Here is a 17,763-nt window from a genome sequence, read left to right as displayed (position 1 = left end):
TCAATACTCAATTGATGAGCCAGAAGTTTGCTATGGCTCTAGATTAGTGTTTGCTGCATGTAACTAGCAAACACCTACATCAACTTTTGATGGCACTTCGTAGTATGTAATCAGTCTCACAACTATAGCAGCAGTCTGGAATACCAAGGTATTTCACATGGGACACAATAGACAATACAACCTGGTGCACACAAGATTTATTCCTTGGAAACAGTGTTTTTATATCCAATCAAACAAATCCACTGGACAGACCAGAACCATAGCTGAATTCCAACCCTTTTTGTATTTTAATTTTTTATCTATACATGCCAAACACAAAATCTGTAAATCTACAAGAACGCAGAGTTTATCTTTAAATGAAAATTGGGTGAATAAGAAAATTCCAGAAAAAGGTCATACATGCAGCAGTCCAATTTAAGTCCTCGACTTGCACATCACGACCTAAATGAAAGGTCATTTTGTAAATTCCCGATATCCTACTTACAAGAATGTAAGCAGTATTGATATTCTTCTGGTGTAGTCAGCCAATTTCTTAAATTTGCATTCTAAAATACAAATTCGCAATCTTGAAAATTATTCCTGGAACTACTGACCATGTTGCCTGAACATTGTTGATCGATCTTTTGTTGACTGGCGAATGACACCTTTGCAAGAGCATGTTTTTGGTTGCTTGAAATATGATGCTGTGTTTTAAACAGCAGAAAAAACTTATCACATCGACAAACATATAGCTGTCTACAACATGCATTTTTTAAACATGTCAACTTACAAGAAATCATCGGTTTCCTGGCGGAGTGATGTCTCCACTAACTCGATTTGCTTCACTAACTCCAGCAGCCAAGGCAAGAATATCTGGTGTTATTTCCCAACTCCCACTCTTACGGCCCCAACTTGAACGCCTTGGATGTATTCCACCTCTTCCCTCTGCACTTTCCACAGGAAGTGTACAGCTTGAATGAGCAAAAGAGTCCTCATAACCATCTTTGTTTTCTAATCCACCATTGCTTTCATGTGCTTCAAAATCTGCCAATGCTTCAGCACCAACAGTTGGCCATGAAGGCTTATTACCTATTTCAAGGTCAATTCCTCCTTTGCCCATGTTAGGACTGAGAAAGTTCCCCCCTGAAGGAGCAGCAGAAGTATCTTGCAGTGTAGAATCATTCTGTAACTTGGCTCGAAAATTATTCTTTGACGGTGGAACACTTGTAAAAAATATTTCTTTGAAATTCTGTATTACTCCTTTGTTGTAAGGATTTGCTCTTCTATCATACCGATATCTGAAATTCTCATATGTAGTCTGAAAAAACAAAAACCCCTCAGACCCAAGCAATAGCTAAAAAACAAATAAGCTATGCAGGAGAAAGCAATCCAAAGTCTTTTATTCGTGATGTTAATGTGCTAATGATAGGAAAAAAAACAAAGGAAGCATATTTACCCAGTATAACCAAATGTTACAAATGCAACAGAAAATCACCTGATTTGTACTGATCAGATAGAGATGAAATACTGTAAGTCCACCAACAAACCAAACTGAAAAGAATGTGTATAGTATGAGCACAATTGACGCAGGTGTTTTTGACATAGCTTTCCAGACTGTAACATCATCTGCTACCATAATTTTCTTGATATATACCCAACAAAAGGAGAATACATAAACGCACAACAGCGTAGTTGAAAAAACAAACATAAAGAAGAAACGGTAGTTGCGCTGCATACAGTTTACCAAATATGTCAGCTCCTTTAAGCAGCGAACAGAAAGCATACCAAAAGAGCAAAATTTTTCTACTATTTTCTGCCAACCACATATAGGTGAAGAAAATGAAGTAAAACAAAATAAATAGGAGTCATTGGCTAATGTTATCTACAACTACAAAAAGTACAAGAAAAAACAAGATTCAGCCTGACATTCATCTAAAATTAGAATGTGTAGTTATTTATATGGAAAGTAAGCATACCAGCCCAATGCACTGCCCTACCCATGGGCAATGATGATCAAAACGCTCCACACAATTATTGCATATAGAGCAGTGGGAACATCGTGGTGGACGATACAACATACAGGTATCACAATACTTTATCTTCACTGAAATACCATTCACAATCACATCTTTTGTACGAGGTAATCGTGGATGTGGAGTCTGCCCACCTATTGACTCTGGTGTCAAACTGGCAACATCATAACCTTCTTCAGGCTCAGGAGGGTGTGCATTTCGAGGGAGTATTCCAGGATCTCTTCCGGATGTGAGAAGAAGAAGAACCAGAACCTGCCCAGTTAATTACACAGCATCATAATGACAGTTGAAACTCTTAATAGACAAAAATGTTACAAAACCATAAAAATGAATGAACTGGAAGGCTAAAAGAATCATTTTTACATGTTTGCATGCACTTGAGATTAAATTAAAACGGCCCAAACCTTAAATCGAAAATCATAGCGAGGATGGAACTTTGAGAAGAGAATTCTTTCAAAAACTTTCTGAAATGTTTCAATTGGGATCATAGGATATAATATAGTCAAGTCAAGGTTTACTCATGTTAAAACCTAAGTTACCAGGATTCGGATACGGATACGGATACGGATCCGGATCCGGATCCGGATCCGCTAGTTTTTTGAAAATCTAAGATCCGGATACGGCAAGGATACGTCACGTACAATATATATATATATATATATATATATATATATATATATATATAAATATTAAATAATAAATATACGAATATAATATATATAACTGTTATTAAACATTAATATATTAAACCTTAAACATTAAACAGTAAATAACATATATTAAATAATAAATATTAATATAACTGCTATTATAATGTTATATAACACATATATATAAATATTAAATAATAAATATACGAATATATCATATAACTGTTATATTAACATACAAATATATTATATAACTGTAATATTACAATATGAATATATTAATATAACCGTGCATATATTAACCCCGCACCCCGATATATAACTGTTATATTAACATACAAATATATTATATAACTGTAATATTACAATATGAATATATTAATATAACCGTGCATATATTAACCCCGCACCCCGAATATATTATATAACTGTAATATTACAATATGAATATATTAATATAACCGTGCATATATTAACCCCGCACCCCGCACTACGCTACGCTATATTATATATAACTGATAACAATAATTGAATAATGTATTAAAAATTTAATTCCCTGGTTAACGCTTAAACCGGCGGGATCCGTATCCTGTAAAGGCTAGCGGTTTCCAAAATCTGTGTATTTAAAAAATATGTATTTTCACCGTATTTTGGAGTATCCGTATCCGGATCCGGTTCAGATCCGTGGATCCGGCAATACTCCACCTGCCTGTGCCGGATCCGGTAACTTAGGTTAAAACCAATGTTCCACCAAGACTCTGGGACGAGGAGACGCGGGTGCGGGGAGACGCACAAAGGGGACGTTTGGAAGTAACCTCAAATTTTAGGGAAATTTAGGGGGGACGGGGGGCGTCGGGGTATATAATTTTTTTCCTTTTTAATATATATATATATCAAATTCATATTCTATAATGAAAGCATAAATACAATAATACATACATATTTGAATTAAATAATGAAATACATTGATCCATACTCATCATCCTTACTAATACATACATGATTCATCCATAGACCACGAGATTCAATAATGAAATACTCTGATCCATATTCATTATTCATTATTCATTATTCACCATTCTAGAATCTACATTGATTTAAAAATTAAATTCATCATTCTAGATTCTAAATTGAATTAAAATTTAAATTCATCATTCATCATTCTAGATTCTAAGTTGAATTAAAATTTAAATTCATCATTCATCATTCTAGAATCTAATTAGTACTAAGAAAAATAGACTATAATAGATACTGAAATCTAAAGTTTGGAATAGTAAATTGATATAGCTAAAACTCAAAAACAGTGGAGTGATGAGTCTAAAAGTCACTCTAAAATACACAAAGGGCTTGGTGCTCTTTATTAAATACTGATCAAGAGACATGACAAAATGCAATGGAAACATTGCAATCCATCGAATCCTGAATTCGTGAAAAACTGTTAAGTCTGCTGGATTTTGAGCGAGATCTAAAATTCTACTTTCTCCATATGAAATCCAATGAAGTCGGAACCACTCTCAAACATCCTCTTGATTAAATACTAATTCCATACCCTTGTACATGACAAAATGCAATGGAAACATTGCAATCCATCGAATCCTGAATTCCTGAAAAACTATTAAGTCTGCTGGATTTTGAGTGAGATCTAAAATTCTACTTTCTCCATATGAAATCCAATGAGGTCGGAACCACTCTCAAACATCCTAATTCATTTCATGGTAGTGTTAAAAATTTAAGTAAAAATGACATTTTCCTTTAAATTTCATTTAAAGGAAAATGTCACTTTTACTTTAAGAATTTAACATTACCATGAATTGCATAGCATTAGTAGGGAATTATGGTCAAATACTAGGTTTTCCCTGTGATAAATCATTGTTTACAAGCAAATTTAAGGGGGGACGAATAGCCCATTTTGAGGGGGGGGCGCCCAAGCGTCCCCCTTTCGGGGAGTCGCATCCCCCACACTAAGGAAACGCCCCCCCTGCGTCACCCCACGTCTCCCCAAAAGGGGGACGTGGGGAAACGTTTCCCCAGACATCCCCCCGTCCCAGGTGTGGGGTGTGAGGGTGCAAGCACCCGACCTTGGGGGACGCGTCCCCGTGGAACACTGGTTAAAACTAATCAGTTACTATATTACTTACTACATAAAAGGTACTCACTAGTTTAATATTCGCTATGTATATTCACTATTTAGCTACCTTAATATTGATTATGCTAAATATCTAGGATTAATCTTTGCTGAACTAAGTTATTAGAAAATTATAAATAGGTAAATAGTAATACCAGTCAGCTCCGAGTTTCTTAGAAGTGTTAATGCATGAAACATTTCAACAATGGAACAAAATTTCATCATAACTACGCTGCAAACGAAACCAGTAAAGTTACAGGCAGGTATTTTGTGAAGCTATACCTAACCCACCCAACAATGAGTAACTAAAATCTGATGTGGATATCCAATCTCACTGCTGGAACACCCACCTGAATCATGGGCCTTGACAAGAGAATGGCAACCCTTGATGTTACAGCAGCAAAAAGCAATGGAAACTACCCAAAGGCTCGGACTGTTACAGCCTATGGAACCAAAAGCTGTAGTCATTTAAAAAAGCCTTAGCAAGACAATTTAGTCAACTTTCACTCAAACAGATATGTGGATTACCCATTTTCCTGTTGTTTTATAAATTACATCAAGGTAAAGAAACTGTTATTTATTTCACATGGCTATTTACGTTTGACTAGATTATTGAAACATAAAATTGTATTCACGTTTCATAATCTTACAATTTAATCGTGTTGTGTATCTATTTATGTATCTTGATGGTTCGTCTGCTTCCAATAGGGACTGCCACATAAATATTCAGCCTAAGTTGTGAGGAAACATAATAAAAAGGTTGTCAAGCTGGAATGGAAAAATAACAGGAAATAGCCAAAAGCTAGAGCAGCAAGTCATAAATGATTTCTCAAGTTATTCAACCTGAAATTACAAATATGTTTTTTCTGCTCTGCCTTTCCCATTACAGTGGACCACTGGACAACAAATAGTTTAATGTATTCTCACATTGCTTCAGCCAAGAACCAGACTATATATCTCCCTCAAGAATTTATGTGGCAAGGCCAATCCATCACATATTTAAGAGTATATTTGTTGGAAGATGCACAAGAAAAAATGAAAAGAACTGATCCCAATATGGGAATAACATATATTAATCAGATGCTTCATTATTAAAGAAGTAATGTACTTCACCATTTTGCAGTAGGTTTTTTAATCGCTTAATTCTAACACCTAACTTTTGATTATGTCATAGTGATTATGTAACATTGACAAACAGACTTGGGCCTAAGTTGCTAATTGTGGAAAGTGAGGAGTTTCAAAACATAGACCAAGATTCCATGCCTATTGACTTTCTGGGGAATGGAACCAAGAATTAAGGGTTGAACTCATGACAATGGGAGTCCCCAAGGCAGAGTGGCTGTATATCTTGATGGCATTGTCAAGGGCCACAAAATGATATTAAAGACCCAAACCCACACCAATGTTTAATATCATTTTCCTCAATATTAAATCTTCATTTTCATTGGCGATTTGTTGGACATTAATAGAATTATCTATCATGTGTGAAAATTCTATCACTGCAAAAACTGATTTATTTTACCTACTTATTTTCCAATAAGTTATTTACGAAAACCCTTCAGTAAACATTAAAATAAATTATGTTGCAGACATCACACCATAATACAAAAACAAATACATGCACAAGAATCAAACACATCAACACAGATATTTTGGACAATTGTCCCCGGAAAAACCCAATGTGGGAAAACCGGTGCAGCAGAGGAGGATTTTATTAATCAGCTATTCTTGAGTACAACTGGGTGCCAAACTAACTTACCCAACAGAGATAAATTCTCCAGCACTCTCCCCCAGACTCAGCGTCAGACTTGCTGGTCTCTGTGCAGCTCCTAGACCCTCTGTGTTAGCTCCTGCCTCTCTGCGTCAACATTGGGACTTTCTACGTCACCCACACAGGCCCTCCAGTGACTGCATAGTCTTGTTGCCTCTGTGTCTGCCTCTCTAATCTCTGCGTTGATCTTTTGGGGTTGTTCATGCCTCTCCGTTTCGTACTCGCTACCTCTTGCTGCAATCCAAACCACTAGTTCGAATTTCTTAGCAAACCCCGCTCCAGAAATCGAACTGACTGGTCTCCCTCAGTGTGTTCTCCAACTGGCCCTCAAGCCTCTTCTTATACTTTTCATGTTGGCTTGATCCATGTCTTTTGGAACCTTCAAACTAGTTTTATATTAATACCCATTAATATTTTATTTTTCCTAAGTTTAGACTTAGGAACTCCATTAAAAATATTAATTATTTTAATATCTCCCAAACTGAGAGTTGCCCAAACCATTTCTGGGTCTTGGAGATCTCATGTGCTTTAGCCTCTCCACCAATTTTCATGGCTAGAGCACATATGATGCTACCCCAAATCAACACTCCCTCTTAGAAGAGGATGGTGCTCTAGTAATACTCCATACTAAGCATCACTATGATTATACGGCATAGGTACATGTGCTGATGCTAGGCCTCCCCACCCAACATCCTATGCACTGTTGCATCCTATACTGCTGCCCATGGCTCTGCCATTGCCACTGCTACATTCGTACGACAGTTTCCTCTGCATCTGTGTTGTTGTTGGTCCTTTCTCCCAACATTGCAACTCCCTTTGCATCCGTGTTGTTGTTGGTCCTTCTTCCCAACATTGCATCTGCACTGCAACCTTCCCCCAGACTCAGTGTCAGACTTGTTGGTCTCTGCGCAGCTCCCAGACCCTCTACGTCAGCTTCTGCCTCTCTGCGTCAGCACTGGGCCTCTCTACGTCACCCACGTAGGCCCTCCAGTGACTGCGTAGTCTTGTTGCCTCTGCGTCTGCCTCTCTAATCTTTGTGTTGATCTTCTGGGGTTGTTCATGCCTCTCTGTTCCGTACTCGCTACCTCTTGCTGCAATCCAGACCACTAGTTCGAATTTCTTAGCAAACCTCGCTCCAGAAATCCAACCGACTGGTCTCCCTCAGTGCGTTCTCCAACTAGTCCTCAAGCCTCTTCTTATACTTTTCCTGTTGGTCCATCAATGGCCGAGATTACATCTCTAATAAACAGCTAAGATTAGATTTGGCTTGATCCATGTCTTTTGGAATCTTCTAACCCAATTTTATATTAATATCCATTAATATTTTATTTTTCCTAAGTTTAGACTTAGGAACTCCATTAAAAATATTAATTATTTTAATATCTCCCAAACCAGGTAGAGTCTGCCCAAACCATTTCTGGGTCTTGGAGATCTCATGTGCTTTAGCCTCTCCACCAATTTTCATAGCTAGAGCACATCTGATGCTACCCCAAATCAACACTCCCTCTTAGAAGAGGATGGTGCTCTAGTAATACTCCATACTAAGCATCACTATGATTATACGGCACAGGTACATGTGTTGATGCTAGGCCTCCCCACCCAACATCCTTTGCACTGTTGCATCCTATATTGCTGCCCATGGCTCTGCCACTGCCACTGCCACTGCTGCATCCGTACGACAGTTTCCTCTGCATCTGTGTTGTTGTTGGTCCTTTCTCCCAACACTGCAACTCCCTCTACATCCGTGTTGTCGTTCGTCCTTCTTCCCAACATTGCATCTGCACTGCAGCCTCATACCCATTTCTACTAATGAAATGGATTCTTTAGCATCCCCATCTTCTCCCTGAAATAATCAAACTTTGTTCTTCCAAGGGCCTTGGTAAGGATGTCTGCCACCTATTCTCCTGTAGGAGTGTAGCTCAATTGTATATCTCCTCGTTGGACACATTCTCCGACAAAGTGACACCAAATATCAATATGCTTTGACCGATCGTGAAATACTAGATTCTCAAGGAGCTTGATGCAACTTTGATTATCACACATGATCCTGGTCGCCTCCATCTTTCTTTTGAATAGGTTCATAAGTAGTTTTCTAAGCCATATGGCCTCGCACGAAGTTGTGCTTGCAGCCATATATTCTACCTTAGTTGAGCTCAGAGCTACAGATTTCTGTTTCCCACTGCACCATGATGTCATTCCCAATCCAATGTTGAAACAGTACTCAGTGGTACTTTTTCGATCCACTGAACTTCCAGCCCAATCTACATCAATAAATCCACTCAATCTGATATCCTTACTCCTAGTGTACAAGAGTCCATAATCGACTGTTCTCTGAATATATCTGAGAACATGTTTGGTTGCTACCCAGTGCGCCCTCTTCGGTTCCACCATGAACTAACTGAGGGTGTTGCCAGCATAACAAATGTCTGCCTGGTATTGACCAGATACATCAGGGACCCTATGAGTTGCCTGTATATGGTGGGATCAACATCCTTGTCTTCTGATGCATCAATTTTCTTCCAATTGGTGATCATTGGTGTAGCCATGGGTCTACAATCGTCCATCCTAAATCTCTTCAGAATTTCTATAGCATATCTCCCTTGTCCAAAAAAGATCTCCCCCTTTTGCTACCAAACTTCCAACCCTAGGAAAGAATGCATCTGTCCCAAATCCTTCATGTCAAATTTTGTGGCTAGATTCTTCTTGCAGTCCTCGATGAGCCTAGATGATCCTATCAGGAAGAGATCATCCACGTATAATACTAGGATTAGAGGCTCATTCTCTACAACCAGACAATCGAGATTTGGATATGTGTCACTCTTGACAAATCCCATCTTCTGCAAGTAGCCATCAATTTGACCATACCATGCTCTAGGTGTTTGTTTCAGCCCATACAAGGCTTTCTTCAATCTGCATACATGAGACTTCTTCTCATGTGTATCAAAGCCTTCTGGTTGTTCAATGTATACCTCCTCTTCTATCACCCCGTTCAAAAGTGTCTTTCTGACATCCATCTGATGAATCTCCCATCCCATCTATGTTGCAAGAGATATCACAGTTCTAATAGATGTATACTTGGCTACTAGGGCGAAGGTCTCTTCATAGTCAAATCCTTCCTTCTGAGCATACCCCTTAGCCACAAACCTAGCTTTGTATTTTTCCACACTGTCATCTGCAGCATATTTAATCTTGTAGATCCATCTCGAACCTACCATCGATCTGTCTTGAGGCCTCGACACTACCTCCCAGACATCGTTCACCATTATGGAATTGTATTCCTCTACCATCGCATCCAACCAAACTTGATGTTGAGCAGCCTCCTGAAAACTGGCAGGCTCCCCATCCTGAGCTACTAATGCTTGATATCTATCTGGTTGTTTTCGCTCCCTTTTATTGTTTCTTGGTGCACCGATGAAATCCTTTGCATCTCATAGAATCTAACAAAGTTCCTTGCTCGTTCTTCCTCTGGTAGCAGGTGCTTCTGTTAGCTCCTCCTCTTCCTATGATTCTTCCTGATCCGACAAAGAATTCTTTACTTCCATTGGTTGAAGTGGTTTGACCAACAGCTCATCTTTTCACTGCTCCTCGGAAGGCATTTCTCGAGATTTCCTGAAAGCCCTATCTTCCATGAACTTCACATATCATCGAATTACTACCTTCCTTCTCCCTGGAAGATAGATTTTGTATGCCTTAGCATTCTCATTATATCCCACTAGATATCCTTTCTCTGCAGTTTGATCCAGCTTCTTCCTCTTTTCCTCAGGTATGTGGCAATATGCTAAGCTCCCAAATATCCTAGAATCACTGACTTTAGGTGTCTTCCCTGTGAAGACTTTCTCTAGAGTAATCTTGCCCAATGCCCGATGAGGAGTCCTATTCTGAACATAGACTGTTGTGTTGCATGCTTCTACCCACAAGAATTTTGGCATATCCTAATCAAACATCATGGCCCTAGTTGCTTCCACAATAGTCCTGTTATTTCTTTCTACTACTCCATTCTGCTCTGGATTGTACGCAGTTGTCCACTCTCTTCTGATGCCCTCCTTAACGCAAAAATCAGTGAAATCCTTATCGACATACTCTCCACCATTATTTGAGCGCAAAACTTTTATTTTCTTCACTGTCAAATTCTCCACCAGAGCCTTGAACTCTTTGAATTGACAGAAAACCTCGTCCTTGGTTTTTAGAAAATAAATCCAAGTTTTCCTTGAGTGGTCATTAATGAAAGTCACGAAGTACTCGGCACCACTAAGAGCTTTAGTGGACATAGGTCCGCAAATATCTAAGTGTATCAATCCCAATACACTCTTGGCCCTATTTTTACTTCTAGGAAATGTCGCTTTGGCATACTTTCCTAGAGCACATCCTCTACATACATCATCTCATTCTGTACTCGGATCCAAAACTCCTGTTACAGTTTTCTTGAGAATCCTTAGAGCCCCATGGTGCAAATGTTCCATTCTTCTATGCCATAGTTCACTCAAATCCTTGTCTCCATGATTGCCTATCAGTGCCATTAGTGATTCTAATTGTAATTTATACAACCTATTACTTCTGATCCTGATCTACACTTTCTTTTTCCAGCTTGGGTGTTTGACGTATACCTTCTCCTTGATGAAGAAAACGTCATAGCCCTTGCCTTGAAGTTGCGATACAGAAAGTCAGTTCATCCCCGGTCCTAGTACATGCAGCACGTTGGTAGCACGGAACCGCTCTCCCGTTTTTGTTTGAAAAACTATGGTACCCTTCCTTACTAGAGTACACTTCGCCTTATTCCCCATGGTGATCTGAAAATTCATCCTTTCCTCCTGAAAATCTGAAAAACATTCCCGGATTCCCGTCATATGCTAGGAGGCTCCACTGTCTATATACCATACCTCTGATGATGCAGAGCCTGCCACACAAGCAATTTCTTCTTCCAATTTGGAAGTCAACATAGAGAAATCAAAATTGTTGTCCCTTGTGCAATTTTCTGAAAATTTGTGCGAGTCTCCTGACGTAGATGCCTCTGCATCATGGTCTCAACCCATAATTGATTTTCTCTTCCTGTCTCTAATTACTTGCTCTGATACCATGTGAAAATTCTATTACTGCAACAACTGATTTATTTTACCTACTTATTTACCAATAAGTTATTCATGAAAACCCTTCAGTAGACATTAAAATAAATTCTACTGTAGACATCGCACCATAATACGCAAACAAATACATGCACAAGAATCAAACGCATCAACATAGATATTTTGGACAATTGTCCCCGAAAAAACCCAATGTGGGAAAATCGGTGCAGCAGACGAGGATTTTATTAACCAGCTATTCTTGAGTACAACTAGGTGCCAAACTGGGTTACCCAACAGAGATAAATTCTCCAGCACCCTCCCCCAGACTCAGCGTCAGACTTGTTGGTCTTTACGCAGCTCCCAGACCCTCTACGTCAACTCCTGCCTCTCTACATCAGCACTAGGCCTCTCTACGTCACCCACGCAGGCCCTGCAATGACTACGCAATCCTGTTGCCTCTGCGTCTGCCTCTCTAACCTCTGCGTTGATCTTTTGGTGTTGTTCCTGCCTCTTGTTCCATACTCACTACCTCTTGCTGCAATCCAGACCACTAGTTCGAATTTCTCAGCAAACCCCACTCCAAAAATCAAACTAACTAGTCTCCCTCAGTGTGTTCTTCAACTGACCCTCAAGCCTCTTCTTATACTTTTCATGTTTGTCCTTCAACGGCCAAGATTACATCTCTAATCAACAACTAAGATTAGATTTCGCTTGATCCATGTCTTTTGGAACCTTCTAACCCAATTTTATATTAATACCCAATAATATTTTATTTTTCCTAAGTTTAAACTTAGGAACTCCATTAAAAATATTAATTATTTTAATATCTCCCAAACTGGGTAGAGTCTGCCCAAACCATTTCTGGGTCTTGGATATTGCATGTGCTTTAACCTCTCCACCAATTTTCATGGCTAGAGCACATCCGATGCTACCCCAAATCAACAATATGTCACTTCCTTGGCTCCCTCATGTCAAGTTGTGGCTAGCAAATAACAAACCCATGCTTTTCCAAGAGCTTCATCCTATTTTCCCAACTTGGCTTCACATCTACATGGTGCAATCCATAAGAATTTCCACCAATCCAACATACCTTGACAGAATTCTTCTGTTTAGTCCCAAGATTTAGTAGTTTCTAAGATATTTCTTGTGCTTGCACCTTATTTTATATCTCCCCTTAGCTAGACATTTAGTTTGTGTTTAGTATCTTATTTATTTATCTTTTTAGCTTCTAGTTCTAATATAGGTATTCCTTTCACACTCCACTTTGTATTTACACTAAAGGTATTGTTTTAGTTCAATTGACCTGATTTTGATCATCACTTCAACATTAATAAAATTGTCTTAGTTTATGAATTATTTACGAAAGCTTGATCTGGTCCAAGGAAGCCCTAGTTTATCAAGCATTTAAAAGCAATGTTATCACCCTCAAGTTCTAAGATGCCTTCCTTTGACTTTGTGATTTCTTTTGGCTATTTTATCTCCCCCACATGGTTGTTCCAATAGCTAATCCTTCAACTCCAAGTGTCCCTCCAATGGTCTTGAGTGTAGTGGCTTCTACCACTTCGCATGTTTCAATGGTGTCCCCATTAGGTGCCTCCACAACATTTTGGGTGGGCAGTTTTGGGTCCACTCCCTTGTTTGGAAGACGTTCTCAAAATCGATTATCGCTCCTCTTCAATGTGGTTTGTGTATCTCTTATGGTGCTCCTTTGGGTGGTGAGGTCAATGCAACAGTCCGCTCTCAAGCAACCCTCATGCATTATTTCAAAATTTGTTACACCTCCTTGACATGAAAGCTTTGTGAGACACCTAATGTAAGGTGCACGAGGTAACTTCCACAGTTGGTAAAGGGAAAATGAGCCTTAGATTAGAAAAGTAATAGTACGATCCTAAAGGGGGACCCAGGAACGAAGAGAAAGGCTAGTTGATTACGTACACATTAGTCCACATAATAAACAACAGTCGCGAAAAAATAACAACACTTATTCAACAATAATCATAGCTCATCAATGAATTAGTTCATTGAACTTAGTATGTAATTAAAGCAACATATACAGCAAACATAACAAGAAAAGTCCTATTGTATCTACGATACATGTATGAAGAAGTGTTGGCTCATACAGCTTCTAATTATGAATGAAAGATCCCAAGTGCATTGTTACATAGATGAAACACTATATCCAGTAGTGGAACATGAAGCCACAACTTGCTTCTCCAAAGAATGATCATTTAATTGTATTTGTACAAAACAACTTTTCTTCTAGTGAATCTGCTCAAAGACTGACCAAATGCACTCACACCCAAAAACATTGTTAATTGAAGTTAGAGATGAAAGGGTTTTGCTAAATTTAGAAGTGCGCTAAATTTGGCAGAGGGACCCACAAGTGAAGTTAATGCGCAGTCATACTTTCTCTTAATTTTGACCTAGGAAAATTCTAAATTTCCTATAGTCAAAAGTAAATCTATCTCAACTAGTTTGACTTGAGTTGATGGACTAGTTTGACTTGAGTTGATGGGTCGGTTCGATTTTATAAAAATGTAAGGGCACAGACTTGGCTAATCAAATTAGGCACTAGATATTTGTGTTTAGCTCAGCAAGGAGACTTTTCTAGATCAATGCATTAGGGAAAAGAAGAGATGTCGAATTGCCTCAAATTTTCTTCAACCAATGTGTTTCTCTTTCAGGATCAGGTTAGGTTGTGCAGAGGGGTTCATTCAAAGGCTAGATTTGTGGCCAAAGGGTACTCTCAAGTCAAAAGGATAGACTATGATGAGACGTTCACACCAGTGGCCAGATATTCATCCATTAGGACTATTCTAGCGATTGCAGTGCAAATGGGGTGGAAGATCCACCAAATGGACGTGAAGACCGCCTTCCTTAACGAAGTTGTTGAGGAAGAGATATATGTTGAGCAGCCTAAGGGGTTTGAGATGCATGTGTATAGGCTACCAAGAGCTCTTTATGGGCTCAAGCAACCACCGAAGGCATGGTATGCCCAGATTGACAGTTACCTTCTCGAATCGGGCTTCACCAAGAGTGAAGTTGACCCTAACTTGTATTATATTGTGGTTGAGGGCCAGCCTCTCATTCTTGTGTTATATGTTGATGATTTGATATTGACAGGGGACGAGGAGCTCATTTGTGACTGCAAGAGAGATCTTGCAGAAGAGTTTGAGATGAAGGATATAGGGCTTATGCACTATTTCCTTGCACTAGAGGTTTGGCAAGGTGATGTGGAGATATTATTGGGATAGAGTAGGTACGCACAGGAGATTCTCAAGAGATTCCACATGCAGATTAGAGGCCTATGAGCATGCCTCTAGTCACAATTTGAAGGAAGTTGGATGCTACCAAAGGTGAGCGAGTGGATCCCACTCTCTATAGGCAGCTCATAGGGTTGTTGATGTATCTAGTGAACACATGACTAAACATTTGCTTCGCAGTCAACCAATTGAGCCAACTAGAGTGCATTGGGTTGTTGCCAAGCATATGTTGAGGTATCTTAGGGGCACAGCTGAGTATGGGTTGTAGAAGCAAGTTGATGGAGTGAGTCTTCAAAGATTCACAGATGCAAAAATGGGTAGGGGGTTTAGCAAACAAGAAGAGCACTTCAAGTTGTGCTTTAAGTGTTGGGTCAACAGTCGTTTTCTAGTTCAGCAGGGAGCAAAGATAGGTGGCACTGAGCTCAACTGAGGTTGAGTATATGGTTGTCAGCTTGGCAGCTTGCAAGGCCATTTGGTTGAGGAAGCTACTTGTCGGGTTGTTCAATGAGAGGTTGGAGTCCACGGTCATAATTTGTGACAATCAAAGTTGCATCAAGCTCTCTGAAAATCCAATGCTTCATGACTGCTCCAAGCACATCAAGATCAAGTACCACTATATTAGGTATTGTGTTCAGAGGGGTAAAGTCAAACTTCAATACGTACCTGTAACGGAGCATATAGCAAACATCTTGACCAAGGCATTGGAAAAACGCAAATTTGTCTACCTCGAAGATAAATTGGATGTAGTACAGAACATCTTCCTCTCTAAGAGGGAGTGTTAATTGAAGTTAGAGATGGAAGAGTTCTACTAAACTTAGAAGTGAGATAAATTTGGTAAAGGGACCCCAAGAGAAGCTAAGGCACAGTTATACTTTCTCTTAATTTTGACTTAGAAAAGTTTGAATTTTCCTATAGACAAAAAGTAAATAGATCTCTGCTAGTTTGACTTGAGAGATTTGTGTGTTTAGCTCAGCAAGGGTATTTTTCCAAATCAGCGCATTAGGGCAGAGAAGAGAGGTAGAATTGCCTCATATTTTCTTGAGAGAGTGTGTTTCTCTTTCAAGGTCGAGTTAGGTTGTGCAAAGTGGTTAATTCAACCTAGAACAGCTACGCACTAGCCTATAATAGTTTCACATGAAAGGAGGTCGAGTTGGTTAGAGAAGCGCAAATCACTATGTTGTGGATCGGCGAATTGGAGAGAAATTTTTCCCAGTATACGTAATCAATTTCTGGTACTTTTGCTAAGAATAATAATAGAACACACAAGTTGGCAGGTTTTCCCCTGTTGGCGTTTCCTAGGTAAATTTTGTTGTATTATTTATTGTGTGCTTATGTCTTCGTGAATTTAATTTTCATCACTATTATTTTTTAGAATACTCAGCGTATTTAGTAAAAGTGTTTGGAGTTCAATTTTCAATTTCTTCATCGCAAATTTTATTAAATTAGCAGTTGGGTATTAGAAAGCTAACAAACACTATAAGTTTGATTCAATGCTTGAATTGCAAACTTTCGTAATTAAGGACATTGGCTACCAAATTACTCCCACCAATTTGTTGCAAAGACAAAGTTAGCTCAACAAATAAATTGTGCATTTAGCTAAAAATTCAAGTAAATAAAAGTTTAAACAACTAAACTCTATTAAACTTTGGAATTGTTTATGCGCATGGGCCACATCTCTTGAAACCTCTGTAAGGTTTTTGCCAACGGTACATGTAGCTCTAGATAAAGCATTGATATGTTGGTGTATCTTCAGTTGCTCACTTTCATTGGGCACTGAGACCATGCACTAGCACTCAACAATACATCTTTGACCCCCATAGTTTGATCTTCTACTAAATAAGCTCTATAATTATACCTTGGGTTCAAGGCATTTACAATTGAATGTATGGGGCAACACAGTCAATTGTTACATCTGTTATCAAAGATATTCTAGATAGGCCCATACATAGCTACTCCACCTTTGTATGTTGCCTCTTTATGTACTCCTTTGCCTTATCCATACCTCATAAATGTAACTCATGGCCAATTTCCCCATCCCCCAACTACAACACCTTAACAAGGGGTTCAACAATTTTCATAACCTCCATTGCTTTTTCCCAAATGTTTTCTCAAAAACTTTCTTTTTGGTGTATTTTCCATCTTGTTTGCAGGCCTACTAAGATCCATTCCACTCATCCTTGAAAACAACTTCCATAAGTTCTATGCTTGGGAAAGAAGAGATTACAACATGAGGCACTGATTTGCAAATCTTGTGATGGCAAGCCTAACAAGTTCCATATTCCCAATGTTTTTCATCATTCGATTGAATACCCATGAGTGGTCATCGATGTATTTCAAGATGCTTTTTGCATGCACTAGAATGTTCTTGATCCAATCATGTCTACTTGTATCCTCAAGCATGAGGTCCATGCAATGTGCAACACATGAGGTCCAGAGCATGGTTTTGTATTTTCTCTCTAACATCTTACCAATGAGAACATGGTTAGAGGCATTATTTGTGATGACCTGGACAACATTTACCACCCCCACCTCCATAAAAATTTCATTCAAAAGTTGAAAATTAACAAGTTTGAACCTTTCACCTTATTATGCATCAACTGATTTTAAAAACATGGTTCCCTATGGGCATAAGACAAGGAAATTGATTATAGTATGGTACCTTCTAGAAGTCCATCCATCTAACATGATGGTACATCTTGTTTTGACCCATGACTATTTAAAACCCTTGAAGTAATTATCGAACTTATTTATTCAAAAGTGATATCCTTATGCCATGCATGTTAGGACCTTTGAATCCCTTATTGATAGTGGTAATGAAATCCCACATGTTGCTAATAAGGTCAGTAGGTAGCATTGAAAGGGATATATGAATCATACCACCA

At 38.8% G+C, this 17,763-nt stretch overlaps 1 protein-coding gene across 2 annotated transcripts in view; it reads right to left on the bottom strand.

The window, feature by feature from the left end:
- Window positions 1-345: 345 nt before the first annotated feature.
- Window positions 346-17,763, bottom strand: part of LOC149200878 (putative protein S-acyltransferase 7) — a 59,457-nt gene continuing 42,039 nt past the window's right edge. The window contains exons 3-6 of one of the 2 annotated variants that reach the window (XM_089402810.1): window positions 1,956-2,264; window positions 1,475-1,708; window positions 770-1,297; window positions 346-683 (exon numbers count right to left, since the gene is read on the bottom strand). In XM_089402810.1, coding sequence (XP_089258936.1) covers window positions 776-1,297; window positions 1,475-1,708; window positions 1,956-2,264 — 1,065 coding nt within the window. In that variant the 3' untranslated portion in view covers window positions 346-683; window positions 770-775. Of the gene's footprint in view, window positions 1,298-1,474; window positions 1,709-1,955; window positions 2,265-17,763 lie in introns of both variants that reach the window. The other variant, XM_089402809.1, reaches the window with a different exon arrangement.

Source organism: Pinus tabuliformis, chromosome 2_1 (genome assembly GCF_031772625.1).
Source record: "Pinus tabuliformis cultivar Carrire ecotype Pingquan chromosome 2_1, CPIR1, whole genome shotgun sequence".
NCBI classification, from domain to species: Eukaryota; Viridiplantae; Streptophyta; class Pinopsida; order Pinales; family Pinaceae; genus Pinus; species Pinus tabuliformis.
Note: the sequence above shows the minus strand (reverse complement) of the source record. Positions and strands in the feature narration are given on the sequence as shown.